General features: G+C 45.5%; 1 protein-coding gene, 1 long non-coding RNA gene and 1 other non-coding gene across 3 annotated transcripts in view; 2 read left to right on the top strand and 1 right to left on the bottom strand.

Annotated features, from left to right (window-relative positions):
• Window positions 1–18,793, top strand: part of LOC140717419 (SLAM family member 9-like) — a 36,246-nt gene that overhangs the window by 14,866 nt on the left and 2,587 nt on the right. Inside the window, exons 5-11 of the mRNA XM_073030978.1 lie at window positions 1,859–2,119; window positions 6,346–6,462; window positions 8,496–8,600; window positions 9,781–9,879; window positions 9,978–10,058; window positions 17,046–17,144; window positions 18,430–18,467. Of these exons, the coding sequence (XP_072887079.1) occupies window positions 1,859–2,119; window positions 6,346–6,462; window positions 8,496–8,600; window positions 9,781–9,879; window positions 9,978–10,058; window positions 17,046–17,144; window positions 18,430–18,467 (800 nt within the window). The remainder of the gene's footprint in view (window positions 1–1,858; window positions 2,120–6,345; window positions 6,463–8,495; window positions 8,601–9,780; window positions 9,880–9,977; window positions 10,059–17,045; window positions 17,145–18,429; window positions 18,468–18,793) is intronic.
• LOC140722713 (U1 spliceosomal RNA) lies at window positions 11,148–11,311 on the top strand. The gene has a single exon (XR_012097724.1). It is a non-coding gene; the product is annotated as a U1 spliceosomal RNA (small nuclear RNA).
• The window catches only part of LOC140717421 (uncharacterized), a 29,691-nt gene continuing 28,631 nt past the window's right edge, over window positions 17,734–18,793 (bottom strand). Inside the window, exon 3 of the long non-coding RNA XR_012096540.1 lies at window positions 17,734–18,313. This is a non-coding gene — a long non-coding RNA (uncharacterized lncRNA). The remainder of the gene's footprint in view (window positions 18,314–18,793) is intronic.

The following is an 18,793-nucleotide window of genomic DNA, read 5'->3' as shown; positions in this document are numbered from 1 at the left end:
CATTCCTGAATCTACTGATTCTCGAAAGATTGATATGAATGCCTGCACAGTTTCTTCAGCTACCTCTATCACTATAATTCTATAAATTCCCTCTCTCAGGATCTAGCACCAACCTGATTTTCCAAATCTACCTGCGTAATGAAATCCTCCGCGACTATAGTAACATCAGCCTTTTTGCAAGCATTTTCTATCTCTCATTGTAATTTGTTTCCCACATTCTGGCTACTGTTCAGAGGCCTGAATATAACTCCCACAGGGTCTTTTTGCCCTTGCAGTTTCTTAACACTACACACAAAGATTCTACATTTCCCAATTTTATGTCACTTTCTAGGGATTTGATTTCATTTTTTACCGACAGAACCACCCTGCCCCCTTTGCCTTCCTGCCTGTACTTTTGATACAATGTGCATCCTTAGGTATTAAATGCCCAACCGTGATCTTCTTTCACACCATAACTCAGTGATGCGTACACCGTCAATCCTGCCAATCTCTAACTGGGCTACAAGGGCATCTGCCATGTTCCATATACAGTGTGTATTCAAAGGTAATACCTTCAGTCCTTCTGAATATGCCCCTATGTTAAACTTCAACTCATCCCTCTGACTGCAATTTTGCCCTGTCATCTGCCTGTCCTTCCTCCCGGTCTCACTGGACTGTGTCAGGTGACCTTGGTTCAATTCCTGCTGCTGAGTGTAAGGAGTTTGTATGTTCTTCCTGTGACCCTGTAGGTTTCCCTGGGTCCTCCAGTTCCCACCCACAGCCCGAAGATGTACCGCTTGGCAGGTTAATTAGTCATTGTAAATTGTCCCATGACTAGGCTACGATTAAAATTGGGGGGGTTTGGCCGGCATGATTCGAAAGCCGTAAGTAAGACCCTATTCTACGCTGTATCGCAATAAACAAATAAAATACTTGTACACCAACAGCCCTATCACTCTGCTTCCCATTCCACTGCCAAATTAGTTTAAAACATCCCCACCAGTTCTACAAGGACATAGGTCGTCCTCAGGTTCAGGTGTGACCTGTCCTTTTTCCACCGAAGGGATCCCAGTGATCCAGAAATCTGAAAACCTGACCCCTGCACCAGTTCCTCAGATACAGCACGGAACTGGCCCTTCCCAGCCCTTCCAGCCATGCCAACAGCAGCCTCCAATTTAACCCTTCCCTAATCACGGGACAGTTTACAATTACCAATCCACCAACCGGTCGGTACATCTTTAAACAATGGGAGGAAACCGGAGCACCTGGAGGAAACCCACACGGCCACGGGGAGAACACACAAACTCCTCACAGGCAGCAGTGGGAATTGGGACTGAGTTTCCAAAATTGCAATGATACCAAAATCCCATATGCTAAAACACACTCTCAGCCCATCCATCTTACCCGTGAGGGCCCTGGCATTTAAAGTAGACGCTGAACCTGCCAGTCCTGCCTGCTCTCCCCATTGGACTTGCTGCTTCAGTTCTCTATGAGTCAGCCATTCTGCCCCAACCTATCCCTCAGCCGCTCTACTCACCACACCCCCACCCCACTCTACTGTCCATTGTTAGAGCACTATCTTCATTGCAGAGTCAAATGGTGAGATATCATTACTAATGAGACCCTCTATTGGTTGGGTTCAAACATGGATGTTGTGTGGCGACATGTTGCAGGGACTCTAGCTCCAGATTTTTCATCTGGGTTTACTCCTGAAGCCTTCCCCATGAGTGGGTATAGCCGCGAGGTGGCAGAGGTTTGAGATCAGAGTGTTCCTTCTCCTGGATGAGCTGCCAACCGTGGCTGATGAGCCCCATCTGCCCAAAAGTACTGATAAACATTGAGATATTCTAACTGACTTGTCTGTATTTTTCCCCATTAGATAAACTCTCAGCAGTTTCTTTGAGGAGTAACTCCAGCTCCCTGGGTGATACCATCAAGCTCAGCTGCAACATCAGTGGATACCCTCATCAGTATCAGTGGCGGAAAGACGGAGGGGGGATCAACCCACGTCACCAGCTCGTGAAGGGAAACGGAGTCCTCGTCATCCCAGGGGCCTCGAGTGATGACTGTGGAACGTACACCTGTATTGCAACGAATCCTGTCAGCTCCGTCCAGATAAGTCACAGCCTGACTATTTACGGTGAGTTTGACTTGTGACTGACATTTTGAGAGTAAACGTTACGTTGGCACCCAGCCATTGCAAGCTCACTGTGACAGTAGGAGCAGCCAAGCCAGAACTGGAGTTGAAATTGAAAAGATTGACAGAGTGAAGGAGGAAAGCTGCCTTCCTTTGGCTGGGATGTCATTGGGGAACAACTGTTAACCAGAGGCTGTCCTCTGGAGAGTGTAAAGATCAGTCTGGGGGTATCCTGCCTCCTACGCCATTCGAGGTTCTTGTGCTCAATACAATACCTGGGAATAGTGCACCAGCTGTGACATTGTCTAACAGCTTGTCTCCTTTATCAGAGTCATAAAGCACTACAGCACAGCCTGTCTGGTTCATGCCAAGCTGTTACTCTGCCAAGACCCATCGACTATAGCCATCCACTTACCCAAACTTCACTTACATTTAGAAATCAACCCTCTCCCTCCATTTGCCAATTCCATTGACAGCCTGTTCCACACTCTCTTCACCCTCTGAGTGAAGAAGTTCCCCCTCAATCTCTCCTTCCACATTTCACCTTTCACCTTTATCCCATGACCTTTAGTTCTAATCTCACCCAATCTCAGTGAAAAAGCCGCCTTGCATTTATCTGCTCGATACCCCTCAAAATTTTTTATACCTCTATCAAATCCCCCCTCATTCTCCTATATGCTAGGGAATAATGTCCTAACGTATTCAGTCTTTCTCTATAACTCAGGATCTCAAGAAATGACACCGTTTTGTAAATTTTCTCTGTACTCTTTCAATCTTAATATTATCTTTCCTGAGGGTAGGGGACCAGAATTAATTATAACTGATTCAAACTGGAAGTTTCCCTACATGGTTTCAGGTTAAGACTGGTTAACTGTTTAGTTTCACAGGTTTTGTCTATATTATGAAACACCTATGCTTTGTCTGCTGTGAAAGGCAGGATCTTTTGGTGACCACCCATTTCAATTTGACTTCCCATTCCCATTCTGACATGTCTGTCCATGGCCTCCTCTACTGGTGTGATGAGGCTGAAGGAGCAACACCTCAAATTATGTCTAAATAGTCTCCAGACTGAGGGCATGAACATTTATTTCTCCAACTTCTCATTATAGTGGGGTGTGTCAGGAATGGACAGGAGGAGGAGTATAGGAAACTGATACAGGACTTTGTGATATGGTGCAACTCAAACTACCTGCGTCTCAATATCACCAAGACCAAGGAGATGGTAGTGGACTTTAGGAGATCTAGGCCTCATATGGAGCCAGTGATCATTAATGGAGAATGTGTGGAGTAGGTTAAGACCTACAAGTATCTGGGAGTACAGTTAGACGAGAAGCTAGACTGGACTGCCAACACAGATGCCTTGTGCAGGAAGGCACAGAGTCGAATGTACTTCCTAAGAAGGTTGGCGTCATTCAATGTCTGTAGTGAGATGCTGAAGATGTTCTATAGGTCAGTTGTGGAGAGCGCCCTCTTCTTTGTTGTGGCGTGTTGGGGAGGAAGCATTAAGAAGAGGGACGCCTCACGTCTTAATAAGCTGGTAAGGAAGGCGGGCTCTGTCGTGGGCAAAGTACTGGAGAGTTTAACATCGGTAGCTGAGCGAAGGGCGCTGAGTAGGCTACGGTCAATTATGGATAACTCTGAACATCCTCAACATAGCACCATCCTGAGACAGAGAAGCAGTTTCAGCGACAGGTTACTATCGATGCAATGCTCCTCAGACAGGATGAAGAGGTCAATACTCCCCAATGCCATTAGGCTTTACAATTCTACCGCCAGGACTTAAGAACGTTTTAAAGCTATTATTAATGCTTTTTGAGATGGTGATTTAGATGCATATCACATTTTTTTTACTGAGTTAAGTATTGTATGTAATTAGTTTTGCTACAACAAGTGTATAGGACATTGGAAAAAAGTTGAATTTCCCCATGGGGATGAATAAAGTATCTATCTATCTATCTATCTATCTATCTATCTATCTATCTATCTATCTATCTATCTATCTATCTATCTATCTATCTATCTATCTATCTATCTATCTATTTCTTCCTCTCCCTCCTTATTCTTTTTGCTCCCCCCACTGTCTTGTGAGAATCAAGATCAGGTTTCATATCACTCCCACGTGTCATGAAATTTGTTGTTTTGCGACAGCAGTACATTGCAATACCTAAAAAAACAAAATTACAGTAACTATTTATGGTGTGTTTGACTTGTGATTGACATTTTGGGAGTAAATGTGATGTCCTCCTATGTTCATAGTACATAGTGCAGAAAGTGAGGGGGGAAAGTAGTGAGGTAGTGTTCATCGGTTCAATGTCCATTCAGAAGTCTGATGGCAGAGAGGAAGAAGCTGTTTCTGAGTCTTTGAGTGTGTGCCTTTAGGCTTCCTGATCGTAGCAATGAGAACAAGGCATGTCCTGGGTGATGGGGGTCCTTAATAATGATGCCACCTTTTTGAGGTATTGAAGATGTCCTGGATGCTGGGGAGGCTCGTGTCCCTGATGGAGCTGACTGTTTTCTGCAGCTTATTCCAATCCTCTGCGGTGCCCACCCAACCACCAGGCAGTGATTCTAGCTTCTGCCCCTTCCATTCCAGTGCTGAGGAAGGGTCTCACTCTGCAACTGTTTTCTCCCCTCTGTAGGTGCTGTCGAATCCGGTCAGTTCCTCCAGCCTCTTGGGTGTGTTCCTATGGATTTCCATCATCTGCAGAATTTCTCTGCTGACCTTTATTTTCATAACTCCTTAGTTTACTTTCAAACCCCACAAGCTACCCTCTGATATTACCCACTCTTGGTGAACCTCAGTGAGTTCTTCTCTGACTCCCTGACTCAGAGCATTCCTGTGGTTCATCTCCAAGGTTACTGCTGCTGGGCAACATACATTTCTTCAAATATTCCCAAATATCGATTACTTATTCCCTTCACCAGAGTGCTTATTTAGATTTGTAATCTATCATATAGGACTTTTCCATAAGATGTCAGGTCCCAAACATCCCCATCTGCTTGTCCTGTCTTCCTGAGAGCTCGCAGTGGAGTGGGAACGATAGGAGAGTCCGCAGGATCTCAGCTCTGTTCTCAACCGAGGGTGACCAGGTGTCAGCCTGACTGACTTTCACTAGGGCCCTTTGCACTGGGGTTCTTAACGGCAAGCAGATTATTCTCTTAAACCCTGAATCTCTCTGGCTGCTACACGCTTCTGCCCATCTTGTCCATGCTGACCATGGTGCTTGACTGGTGCTCCATCAAACCTTGCTCCCTCCTCCACTACCGACAAAATCAGAATCGGCTCTCTGAACACTGACGTATGCTGTGAGTTTTGTTGTATTGTGGCAGCAGTACAGTGCAAGACATAAAAAAATAATCCAAGTTACAGTAAATAAACAACTAAATATTGTGAGGGAGGAGCAGCGATGGTAGTGTTCATGGGTTCATGGACCATTCAGAGATCTGGTGGTGGAGGAGAAGAAAATATTCCTAAAACATCAAGTGAGGGACTTCAGCCTCCTCTATCTCCTACCCAAAGGAAGTAATGAGAAGGGATCATGTCCCGGATGGTGCAGGTCCTCAACGACGGATGCTACCTTCTTGAGATATTTTGTCTATTGTGTTCACTTCAGCCACATTTCCGGATGAAGTTGAGTTTCTGGAGAGGGCAGTTGATGTATCTGGGCCTCTGCTTGAGTGAGGTCAGAAGAATGAGGGGAGTTCTCATTGAAACCAACCCAACATAAAAGGCCTGAAGAGAGTGGACCTTTAATTTTCCAGCATCTGCACATTTTCTTGTGTTTGTAGTTAATCAGAATGGTAGTAATTTCATTTGTTCATTATGTGGTGCATCGTACGATGTCGGTGATCATGGTCTTTCCATGACCATGATTGCTCTTGGCAATTTTTTCTGCCGAAGTGATTTGCCATTGCATTCTTCAGGGCAGTGTCTTTACAAGATGGGTGACCCCAGACATTATCAATATTCTTCAGAGTTCTCCTGCCTGGCGTCGGTGGTTGCATAACTAGGACTTGTGATATCCATCACCTGCTCCCATGGTTTCACACGACCCTGAACGGGGGTTAAGCAGGTGCTACACCTTGCCCAGGGTGACCTGCAGGCTAGCGGAGGAAGGAATGCCCAAAAAGTCATCTGTTTACTCTTTTCCATAGCTGCAGATTGGGGTCTTGTTTAATTAACTTTTTTTTAAAAGCATGTGTTAATACTTATTTTTTTTAACTTGCAGGTATTCCCCCAGATCAGATTATGGTTATTATGCTTGGGACAGCAGGTCTGTTGTTCTTTGGAATGAATGTCCTTGGATCAATTGCATTCTGTACCTTTAAGTGCATGTCAGAGCAAGGTATGTGGCAATGTTCAAATCCAATCTAAAATGTAAACTGGTGGTACCTCTGTAAGGGTTGGCTTATTGATGTCAACCTTCTAGGAAAAGCAAATGATTTGGCAGATGGACAATTCAGCCTCACCTTCTCCCTTGTCCCTGTGGAATCCACAGATGGCTATGGAGGCCAAGTCTTTAGGTGTTTTTAAAGTGGAAGTTGATAGGCTCTTGATTATTAAGGTTACAGCAGAGTGGAGGAGAATGGGGTTGGGAAGGATAATGAAACAGCCATGCAGGAATGTTGGAGCAGACTCAATGGGCCAAATGGTTTAATACTTTTCCTATATCTTTTGGTATTGTGTCATTTAACTGCTCTACCTTCCTGCGCTGTTGTGAAGTTTGCTAGTGATCAAAGCTCAGTAGGTGGAGGTTAGACAGAAGGGGCGATGCTAACAGACTGGAAAGTAGAAGGGGACATAACAGTGGTAAAATGATTGGCAAAATGGAGCGGCTTTGACCCAGACAGTAAGCTGGGTCTTCAGTCAGCTTGCTGGAGCTGCAGTGAGATTTTCGGACTTGTTCATTTTGGGTCCCAGGGAACACAGTTGAGGTTTACCATGAGGAACAGCCATGGTATAGGGTGGTAATGGTTTCAGAGGGGATCATCACATCTGAAGAGGGTGTGAATTAGCATTCAAAGCAGGAACTGCGGAGCTGAATTTGTACTTGCAGTGGGGAAGAGTAGAACATAGAATATAGCACAGTACAGACCCTTAAGCCCAAGATGTTGTACCGACTTTTTAACCTACCCCTAGATCAATCTCGCTCTTCCCTCCTGCACAACCCTCCATTTTTCGCATCCATATGCCTATCTATGAGTCTTTAAATGTCCCTAATGTTATTGCCTCTAACACCATCTCTGGCAGTATGTTTCATACACTGTGACTGTGTTTGTTGTCCACTCTGTCTACCCCTCTTATCATCTTATACACTCCTGTCAAATCTCCTGTCATCCAAAGGAAAACCCCTAGCTTACTCTTACGATGTGTTCCCAAATCCAAACAGCACCCTGGTAAATCTGCTCTGCATCCTCTCTAAAGCTTCCATTTCCTTCCTATAATGAGATGACCAAAACTGAACACAATGTCCAAGTGTGGTCTAACAAGTGTTTTATAGAGCTGCACTGTTGTCTTGCACCTCTTGAACTCCTACCCCCTTCTAACAAAGGCCAACACACCACCAACCTTTCTTAACCACCCTATTGATTATTTTGGAGGGGGTGTTGGCCAATAAAAGGAGTGGAGTTTCGAGGGAATACAGGTTGGAGTGGAGAGTAAAAAGAGGAGGCGATTCTGCACCATTCAAAGTAAAAGTTATTATCAGAGAACACACATGTCACCACATATGGCCCTGAGAACTTTTTACCTGTGGGCATACTCAGCAAATCTATAGAACAGTAACTGTAAACAGGATGAATAGACAACAAACTGTGCAAATGCAAATGTATATAAATAAATGGCAATAATGAGAGCATGAAATAACAAGAGTCATTGACTGTGGGAACACAAGGAATAGAATGAGTGTAGTTGAAGATGAATGCTGCTTTTCTATGGCAACGTTTCATGCAGATGTTGTTACGAGGATCACCCCTTGGAATAATGATCAGTGAGGCATTGAGAATATGTATTGCCCAACAAGTAACTTCTATTCGCTCAACTAACAAAAGCACGTGGGTTCACAAACTAACTACCTATATGCACCGCAGTAGAATACCATACCCTCCATGAACAGTTAATGAAGAGAAAGTGATTGCCCAGGAAAGGTGTCAGTGAGCCCTCTCATTGGTGTTCCAGTGTCCAAACATTTCTGAATTGGGTGGGAACACAGTCTCACCTCCAGCCGGATCCAGCATTGGATCACCCAAACTGTACCTGCCATGCATCCTGTAGACCTGTTATGGGGCAGAGCACTGAAGATTTAATTCAGGTGTCCTGTACTTCGGTTGCAGGGCAGGGCTGACTGCACATTTAATGCTTGTGTTCATTCCTCTGCAGAATCTCGAGGGAAACTATATCTCTTCTTAATGTGGATGATTTCCTGGCACATTCCGTCTCTCCTTGTCATTCAGTTGGCACTCATTTCCTGGAGTATTGTTGGAGGTAGGTGCAGGGCTCTTGATGAGAAACATGACAATGGGTTCCTGATGGGTGTATGGAAGTTCAAAGAATGGGGCTGGTGGGCTTAGATGAAAGACAGAGATCAGAGCCCCAGTGAGTATGAAGGGAATGTGGGAAATAGGGATCCAGTGAGTTTAGAGGGAATGAGGTGATTGGAAACCAGGTAGGTTTAGAGCAGGGGTCCCCAACCTGGGATCCAGGACTCCTCAGTTAAAGGTAGGGGTTACATGGCATCAAAATGATTGAGAACTCCTTGTTTAGAGGGAACATGGTGATGAAAGATCTGGGGGATTCAAGAAATGAGGCGGAGTGGAACAGGACTGCTGTGGATTTGGAGCAAACATGGATAATGGGCAACCAATGGAATTAGAGGGAATGGGGATCCAGTTGGTTTACAGGGAATGGTGAGGGATACGTGACAGAAGGATGGGTTTTAGAAAGCGAGGCTCCACATCACGGGACACAGAACAATGCACGTGGAAGCTGGGGGTGGGAGGGAAGGGTGCTACCTGGACTCCTGTCCCATCAGAAAGGGTTGACACTGTTATCACAAGGGCCAGAAAATGGTGTGCAACTTAGTGAGCCAATTCTTCAGTTACTGGAAATCCAGAGTAGCACACACAAAATGCTGGAGGAACTCAGCTGATCAGGAACTGCTGATGCAAAGGAAAAAGAGGCGATGTTTCAGGCTGAGTCCCTTCTTCCGAGATGGGTTAATTTTGGACGATTGAGATGATAGATTGGTGAAGAGAGTTTCAGGAAATATCAGGGCCTGGTAAATAACTAGATTAGGAGCGAGTTGGAAAAGATGGGTGAGCAAAGCATAAGAGCAGGAAAGCTGCTTATGGTGAGTGGCTCAAATATTCTTCAGGGAAAAGCGAAGGGAACACAGGAACGAATCACAAGCTGAGGGACGGTGAAAAGCAAAGCTTGCCCTGCATTTGTTCATTCAAATCAGATCATTATGCATCGAGCAGAACACGGTTAACAAAACAGGATGCAGAATAAAATGTAACAAGAAGAGAAGGAAGTGCAGAGCCGGTAGACAATAAGGTGCAAGGTCATAACAAGATAGAACGGGAGGTCATCTTGTCCTTCCTGTATCTTATTCTGTTAAGTACCATGAGATCTCCCTCCTAACAGTTGTTACATCTCTCTCCAGGTATTGTCACTCTACCAATAATTATTTTATTCGCTGCATCTCTCCTGCTGTTGTTCATGCCTATACTAGGAAAGATTAACAGCGGCCTGGGACATTGTGGTAAGCTGCAGATTATTTATTGTGATAAAACAAAGAAAATGTTTGTGTCAGCAATGAAACAATGTCCTCTAAATCCTTGCACCGTCTGTCGTTGACAGTTTCCATGGCTGTACCGCTTAGTGGACTTGTTATGATCTGCTTATCCAATTACATCCTGAAGGCAAAGTTTCACCAGTTAAGTAAGTTCACCCTCATTACCATTCCTACCGATGAAAACCACAGCATTCACATCTGGGTAATGTGGGAAATAGGGATCCGGTGGGTTTAGCAATGGGGTGGTGTGCTTTGACCCACTATATCTCTGCATATTATTTGTCCCCGCGTGGACCACGAGATTTAGATCACCACTGGGCTCAGAGATCCCTTCATACCAATCCATGGGTTTAGACACCATCTCCAATTCCTGCAGCAGGTCACCAGTCCCAGGTCCCAGCCCAAGAGCAAGGTGAATGACTTGGGAATCGCTGGTTGATTCATCAGTCTGTCGTCACCTGTTTACCCTGCCTTCCCCTCTGCCACAGACAAATGAGATTTTATTGAGATTTAAGACCCCAGTTTTAGCTGGAATAGAATCATCTTGAAGTGTTTTTAAAGTCAATTCTGGGTGGAACCCAGAACAGCAAGTGTAAAATAGTCCATTTCCGGAATGAAACTTCAACAGGCTGTCTTCACAAGAGAGTTCATACGCACACTCTGCAGCTTGGAGGCTGCCCTCTAAACCCTGGCTCTGTGTCAGCTGAGCTCAGATTGAGATAAACCTGTGGCCTCCGGCCATACAGGACAAGGTGGGGCTGCAGAGGCTGTGAGCGGATGGGAGCGGTTGGAACTCAGACAGCCGGGCATCATCTATGGAGGGGAATACATGCAGGATTTCTGAGGGGTCCCGGGCTGAAACGTCGACTGTTTATTCCCGTGCATAGATGTTGTCAGATGTGCTGAGTTCCTCCAGCATTTTGTGTGTGCTGCTCAGGTTTTTCAGCCTCTAGTGCAGAATCCCCTGTATTTGCTGTTGTGAATGGAACACCGATGTCTGGCGGGCAGTTTTGGAACGGCAAGGCGACTTCCATTTAAGGAAGATATGCAGATAAGGGCGTAAAGAAGAGAAGAAATGTTGAAAAATAACACTGGTTAGGAAAGAGTCGAAGGGTAAAATGTGAAGCTATATTGTCCTTCTAGGCCATCTGTGGTTAAGATAAAACAAAGTAGGGTTTGCAATGGTGACTCGTATTGATGTTAAGGCTGGCTAGATGTGCGGGAGGGTAGAAAGCATACTTACCTGGCAGGGAACCGTCGGTGATCAGGAGGGTCGAGGATCCAGGACAAGGCTATCCCATTGCACTCCGGGTGTGCTGATGCCTGCGATATCCCCAAATGCGGGATACTTGACTGCATAATTTGTGGTAGTGGGGGACTGTGTTCGCGCTCTCCCCGATTCAAAAAAAAATAGAGCTGGTCTGTGGACATTAGTCTGTTTGTAACTACTTTGCTATCCACTAATTTACGTTACTGCTGCTGCTACGTAAAAGCGTAATAGGCCTATCAGTGGTGTAAGGTACTCCTTCCCTCTGCTAGCCTTCTTGCACCCTTGGACAAAGCTTATCCTCCCCCACCCTGATCAAGATTAGAAAGAGTTTTAGAGGTTAATTAGGCCATTCAGCTCACTGGGCCATGGGCAGCAACTCTGCATATCACAAGCAATGCACACAAAATGTTGGGGGAAACTCAGCAGGCCAGGCAGCAGCTATGGAAAAGAGTACAGTCGACGTTTTGGGCCAAGAAGTCCTGGCTTTGCAACCACTGACACCAGGCAGACAATCTCGGAAACTGGCTGGAAGCCCAAAAAGAGTTTATTTGTCACATATGCTGGGAAAGCATTAGATTATGATTCTTTTTACATCTTGGCCACATTCCAATGGCAATGGCAAACCACTTCTCTAGAAAAATTTCCCAAGAACGATTATGGTGATGGGTGGAGAAAAGAAAAAGAACAACAGCGTGAAGGAGGTATTAATGGAAGGCCATCATCACACATGTCATATGACACGCACCATGATAACTTCTCCCTTGCAACCCCATTCTCTTTGTGACCTTTAACATTCTGCCGAATTAAGAACGTATCATATGAACATTGAAAACCTACAGCACAACACAGGCCCTTCGGCCCACAAAGCCATGACAAATATGTCCCTACCTAGGCTTACCCATAACCCTCTATTTTTCTAAACTCCATGTTCATCCACCAGGAGTCTCTTAAAAGACCCGATCGTTTTCGCCTCCACCACCGCTGCCACCGGCAGCCCATTCACCACTCTTTGCTTAAAAAAATCTTCCTCCTGACATCTCCTCTGTTCCTACAGCCTGAAACTATGTCGTCTCGTGCTAGCCATTTCAGCCCTGGGAATAAGCCTCTGACTATCCACATGATCAATACCTCTCATCATCTTGTATACCTCTATCAGGTCACCTCTAACCCTCCATCGCTCCAAGGAGAATAGGCATGCTCCCCAATGTAAGCAATGACCTTGTAAATCTCCTCTGCAGCCTTTCTATGGTTTCCACCTCCTTCCTGTAGTGAGGAGACCAGAATTGAGCACTGTACTCCAAGTCGGGTCTGATCAGGGTCCTATATAGCTGTAACATTACCTCTCAGCTCTTAAACTCAATCCCACAATTCATGAAGGCCAATGCACCGTATGACTTCTTAACCACAGAATCAACCTGCACAGCAGCTTTGAGTGTCCTATGGATTCGGGCCCCAAGATCTCCCTGATCCTCCACACTGCCAAGAGTCTTACCATTAATACAATATCCGGCCATCATATTTGACCTACCAAAATGAACCATATCACACTTACACAACACTAAATTGCTGGTGGAATGCAGCAGGCCAGGCAGAATCTATAGGAAGAAGTACAGTCAACATTTCGGGTCGAGACCTTTCGTCAGGACAAACTGAAAACAGAGACAGTAAGAGATTTGAAAGTGGGAGGGGGAGGGGGAGACCCGAAATGACAGAGAAGACAGGAGGTGGGGGGAGGGATGAAGCTAAGAGCTGGGAAGTTGATTGGCAAAAGTGATACAAGGCTGGAGAAAGTAGAGTATCATAGGGCGGAAGTCCTCGGGTAAGAAGGGGACGAGGGGCATTAACGGAAGTTAGAGAAATCAATGTTCATGCCATCAGGTTGGAGGCTACACAGATGGAATCTAAGGTGCTGTTCCTCCAACCTGAGTGTGGCTTCATCTCGAACACTAAATTCCACCAGCAATTTAGTGTTGTGTTCTTGAATTTCCAGCATCTGCAGATTTTCTCTAGTTTACACCTCACACTTATCTGGGTTGAACTCCATCTGCCACTTCTCAGCCCAGTTTTGCATCCTATCTCTGTCCCTCTGACAGCCCTCCACACTATCCACAATGCCCCCAACCTTTGTGTCATAAGTAAAATTACTAAACTATCCCTCCACTTCCTCATCCAGGTCATTTATAAAAATTACACAGAGTCGGGGTCCCAGAATAGATCCCTGAGGCACTCCACTGGTCACCGACCTCCAGGCAGATTATGACCTGTCTACAAGCACTTCTGTGGGCAAGCAAAGCAATGTCCATCCCATGCCTCCTTACTTTCTCAATAAGACCATAAGACATTGGAGCAGAATTAGGCCATTTGGTGCATCGAGTCTGCTCCACCATTTACTCATGGCAGATCCTTTTCTCCCCTCCTCAGCCCCACTCCCTGATGCCATGTCCAATCAAAAACCTATCAAGCTCCGCCTTAAATACACCCAATGACCTGGCCTCTTACAGCTGCCCGTGGTAACAAATTCCATAAATTTACTGCCCTCTGGCTAAAGAATTTCTCCACATCTCTGTAATGGACACCCCTTTATCCCGAGTCTGTGTCCTCTTGACTTAGACTCCCCACCATGCTTTCCACATCTACTCTCGCTGGGCCTTTCAACATCCAAAAGGTTTCAATGAGATCCCCCTTCAGCCTTCTAAATTCCAGCTAGAACAGACCCAGAGCTATCAAACATTCTTCGTATGTAACCCTTTCATTCCCAGAATCATCCCTGTGAACCTCCTCTGAACCCTCTCCAATGCCAGCTCATCTTTTCTGATATAAGGAGCCCAAAACTGTTCACAATACTCAATGTCAGGCCTCACTGGTGCCTTATAAAGCCTCAGCATCACATCCCTACTCTTGTATTCTAGACCTCTTGAAATGAATGCTAACATTGCATTTGCCTTCCTCACAACCGACTACCTGCAAGTTTACCTTTAGGGTGTTCTGCACAAAGAGTCCCAAGTCCATTTGCATCTCTGATTTTCAAATTTTCTCCCCATTTAGAAAACAGTATGCACATTTATTTCTCTACCAAAGTGTATGACCATGCAATTTCCAACATTGTATTTCATTTGCCATTTTCTTGCCCATTCTCCTACTCTGTCCAAGGCCTTCTGCATCCTATCTGTTTCCTCAACACTACCTGGCAATCTTCCTACCATCTGCAAACTTGGCAACAAAGTCATCTATACCATCATTTAAATCATTGATATACAGCATAAAAAGCTGTCCCAACACCGACCCTTGCGGAAACCACTCGTCACTGGCAGCTAACCAAAAAAAGCATCTTTTCTTCCCACGCACTGACTCATACCAATCAGCCAACACTCTAATCATACCAGTAACTTTCCTGTAATACCATGAGCTCGTAACTTGGAAAGCAGACTCGTGTGGCACCTTGTCATCCACTGCATCCCTTTTATCTATCCTACTTGTAAACTCCTCAAAGCATTCCAACAGGTTTATCAGGCAAGATTTCCCCTTAAGGAAACCATGCTGATTTTGTCCTAACTCGTCCTGTGCCACCAAGTACTCCATAACATCATCCTTAACAATTGACTCCAACATCTTCCCAACCACTGGGGTCAGGCTATCAACCTCACTTAACATCGACAGGGTTCAACATAGCATCCTTTTCCAGAACTTCTTTGCAAAGCATAGTCCATGCAGAGATGGGTGATCGCCTCACACTCATCACAGTCCTGAGGGATTGGAATGAGAACCCTGCAGCATAGAGATGATCTGATAGGGAGAGGCTCCTTGCTCTAGCAGCCAAGTGAGGTGTTGATGTGTGCTGAGCTCAGGCAGAGAATCGTTCTGCCAGACACACATGATTTAGCCTCTCTTGCCAGGACAATACTCTCATCCCAGGAATTAATCTGCCTCCAATTAGATCACGTCCAGTGCTATGATCTCCTGACTTAGGTAAGGGCAATAGAACACTTTTTCTTCATTTCCTCTGGGATCACAGAACACTGCAGCACAGGAACAGGCCCTTCAGCCCATCTAGTCCCTGCCAAACTGTTATTCTACCTCATAACCTGCACCTCGATCATATCCATGTTCTTACCCCAACCTTCTCTTAAATGTTGAAATTGAACCTGCATCCACCACTTCCTCTGGTAGCTCCTTCCACTCTCTCACCACCCTCCTGCTGAAGACGTTCCTCCTCAGGTTCCCCTTAAATATTTCACCTCTCACCCTTAACCTGTGACCTCCAACTTGAATTTCACTCTCCCTCATAATTTTGTGTACCTCTGTCAAATCTCCCCTCACTTTCCTACACTGCAGGGAAGAAAGTCCTAACCTATAACTCGGGCCCTCAAGGCCTTACAACGATCTTGTAAATGTTCTTGGCACTCTTTCAGTCTCTCTTATAGGTAGGTAGGTGACCAGAACTGCACACAGTACTCCAAATTAGGCAGGCCTCACCAGCATTTTGTACAACTGCTGTACTCAACCATTTAATACATGACCACCGATGCACCAAGGCTGACACCAATCCTGATCTAAATACCTCTGCAATCTCCTCTGCTCCGAGGAAAGCACTTTACTCAATCTCGCCCCTGCAGTCATTTTACTGAATGCCGACTGCTCCCCTCCCAAAGCCCTGCCGTCATTGCTGAAATCCGGACCCATCGCCTGGTTGTAGTCAAGCCAGTGTTTTCTAAATGCTCATTAGGTGTCCCCTTTCCTGTACTCTCTGTCTATATTGATAAAGCCCAGTATCTCAAATACAGTCCCGCGTGCAACACTTGTCACAGTCTTCCAATCAGAAGCATGTCTTTCCACCGGCATCTACTGCCTCCTGTTAACAGGCCAATGCTGGAATCCAGTTTGACAGCTTTCTTCAGATCCTGCTGCATGTGCCTTAACCTCCTGATCAATGGGTCAAAAGACTCAGTTATGCTCTTATCTCTTATGGTCTGCAACAGCATGAATCAGGACCCACCAGCTTGGTTAGCCTCATCAGTAAGTAAAGCAGATTCTGTTTGCCCGTGGAGTGGAGCACCAGATCCTCTGTCTCTGGGCTGATCCAGACTTAGAGAAGAGAGAGCAGCAGAGGGTGGGAGGAGTGGAGGGAGGAAGAGAAGGCGGACGAGGTGGAAATGAGAGATATTATTATTATTGGCCCCTATCCCAGATTCACCCACTGCCACACAATTCCCCATCTCTCTCCTGCTCTGCCCCTACCTTTGGGTTTCCCTTTCTCCCTCTAATCAATTTCTTCTTCTCTCTCTGCTCTGCCTCTCCTCCTCCTCACCACATCTCTGCCCCAGTCCAATTTCCTTTCTCCCTACCCTTTCAGTCAAACCCTCAGCCCATCTCTCTCTCCTTCTCCTCTCTTGCCTCTCCCCCACCATCCCTTTGCCTCTGCTTGTCCCCGACACTCCACTTCTCCCTGTGCTCCATTTCCTAATCTCTGCCCCGAACAATCCCCAACTCCTTCCCCAGTATCCCTTTCTCCCTTCCCCACCGGCACATCCCATTCGCTCTCCTTTTTCTGATTCCTTCTCTCCCAGTCTCCCCTGCTCCTCTCCCCTCCTCCCTCCCGTGTCCACCTCACTACCCATCCCTCTACCCTTATCCCTCCTTCATCATTATCATTTTCCGTGCACACAATTGATGTGTTACAAATGTTAACATGCTGATTTCCAGTTGGGTTTTCCATGCATGTTAATTGTGTATATTTCCTTCTGCTAACTTTAGTCCTGTTGTATATTTGTAAGTTTTACAGTATTAAAGCTGATGTTAAAATTGAGTGTCTTTGGGGATACTTGGCATAAACCCATTCAGTGAGCCCTCTCTTATACACTTTCAGATAAAGGTTGTCACAGCCGCACTCTGACCTGGGGCACGTTCCTCGCATCAACAGCTGTGATTGGATTGATTCACTCCGTGTTCTTTGCAGTGTGTCACTGTGAGTATCAAATGCACCAAAGCTTTCAGCCATTCGATCACAGTCTAAAGAACTCAGTCACAGTGAAAACTTAGCACGGTTTCTCACCGACACTTCAGTTTCTGAAAGGGAGAGAGTCGTGGGGAAATCTCCAACACGTTTCTCCGTCTGTCTGTCTCTCTTCCTTACTCCGTCTCTCCCTGTCTCTGCCTCTCTTGCTCAATCTGTCTGTCCCTCTCTTTCTGTCTCTCTCCATTTCTCACTTGCTCACTCATTTCCACCCCTCTCTACCTCCTTCCTGGCCGTTCCCTTTCATTCAGGAAGTACTTTCATCCAGATCTGTGGGGTTCTGCTGAAAAAGTGATTGGTTTACTGTTGTCACATGTACTGAGAGTGAGAAACCTGTGCTGTACAATGTTCATTCAGATCACATTATTATTTTTAATCAGCTTTATTTCTTGCATCCTTCACATGCACGAGGAGTAAAAATCTTTAATCCAGAGGTCCCGTCAGCACTCACTGTTCAAACTCAGCTGTGAGGAGAAGCTCCACCAAAATAGACTGAAATAAGAGCAAACAAGAGTTAAACATTATTTTATTGAGGCTGGAATTTAAGTGGAGAGAGGGAAGGGGTGGGAAGAGGGGAGGAGAGGGGTGGGAAGGTGAGAGATTGAGGAAGGAGAGGAGAGGGGTGCGAAGTGGCAGAGAGGTGGAGGGAGAGTAGGATAAAGGATGTGTAATGTTAAGAATCCATACTGTCTCTCTGTCTGTTCATTTTAAACGTTTGGGACCTTGTGGATCATGGGTGGAAGGACTGATTGTTGTAGATCTGCTGCAGCACAGATCCAGGGAATGATAGTAAATGGGAATGAGATAACAGACCTGTGCAAAGCCTCGGTTTCCGAAGACCAGTAACATGAAGGCGGCTCCCAGTGCAGGTCAGGGGCCTATATCCCGATTCCGTGGCGTCAGAGCACAGGGGTTCCCATCAGTAAAAATCACAGTCCGAGGGAGCAGAATTTCCCTGTGGGAGACACCTCGGGTGGTTACTGTGGGTAACACGGCTCTTCCAGTGATGGTTTAACTTTCTGTACTATCTGACCTGGGAGCTTCTCCAGTCTGTAATCCAGAGGTCCCGTCAGCACTCACTGTTCAAACTCAGCTGTGAGGAGAAGCTCCACCAAAATAGACTGAAATAAGAGCAAACTAAAATTAAAAATTATTTTATTGAGGCTGGAATTTAAGTGTAAATAATCTGGCAATATTCTGTATTTATAATTTATGAAAGATATTTTGTTCATTATAGATCATCGAAACAAGGCACAGACAGGAGACAGTAAACAGGTAATTTTTATAATAATAATTTCTCCTGCTTTTTAGTGTGGTGTTCCAAGCATGGTTTGATAAGTTCACTGATACCCCCTCCCTCTCTTACACTCACATGTTCACACTGTCCATAAAATCCTCTCACAGTCTCCTACACACTGTTGCACCCAGAGAAAACCTTTAGGGCCATTTTCGGCAATTGTACAAAATGTGATTGGAATTTGCATAATCATAATTTCTCTTACTGTTTCATTGCTTCTATGTCTGGGCATATTCTCCACATAAATTATGGACATTAATTATCCTTACCACCCCACCCCACCCCACCCCACTGCTACCCCCCA

Source organism: Hemitrygon akajei, chromosome 2 (genome assembly GCF_048418815.1).
Source record: "Hemitrygon akajei chromosome 2, sHemAka1.3, whole genome shotgun sequence".
In the NCBI taxonomy this organism is placed as follows: Eukaryota; Metazoa; Chordata; class Chondrichthyes; order Myliobatiformes; family Dasyatidae; genus Hemitrygon; species Hemitrygon akajei.
The sequence above is the reverse complement of the archived record's forward strand: the minus strand, read 5'-3'. Positions and strand labels throughout refer to the sequence as shown.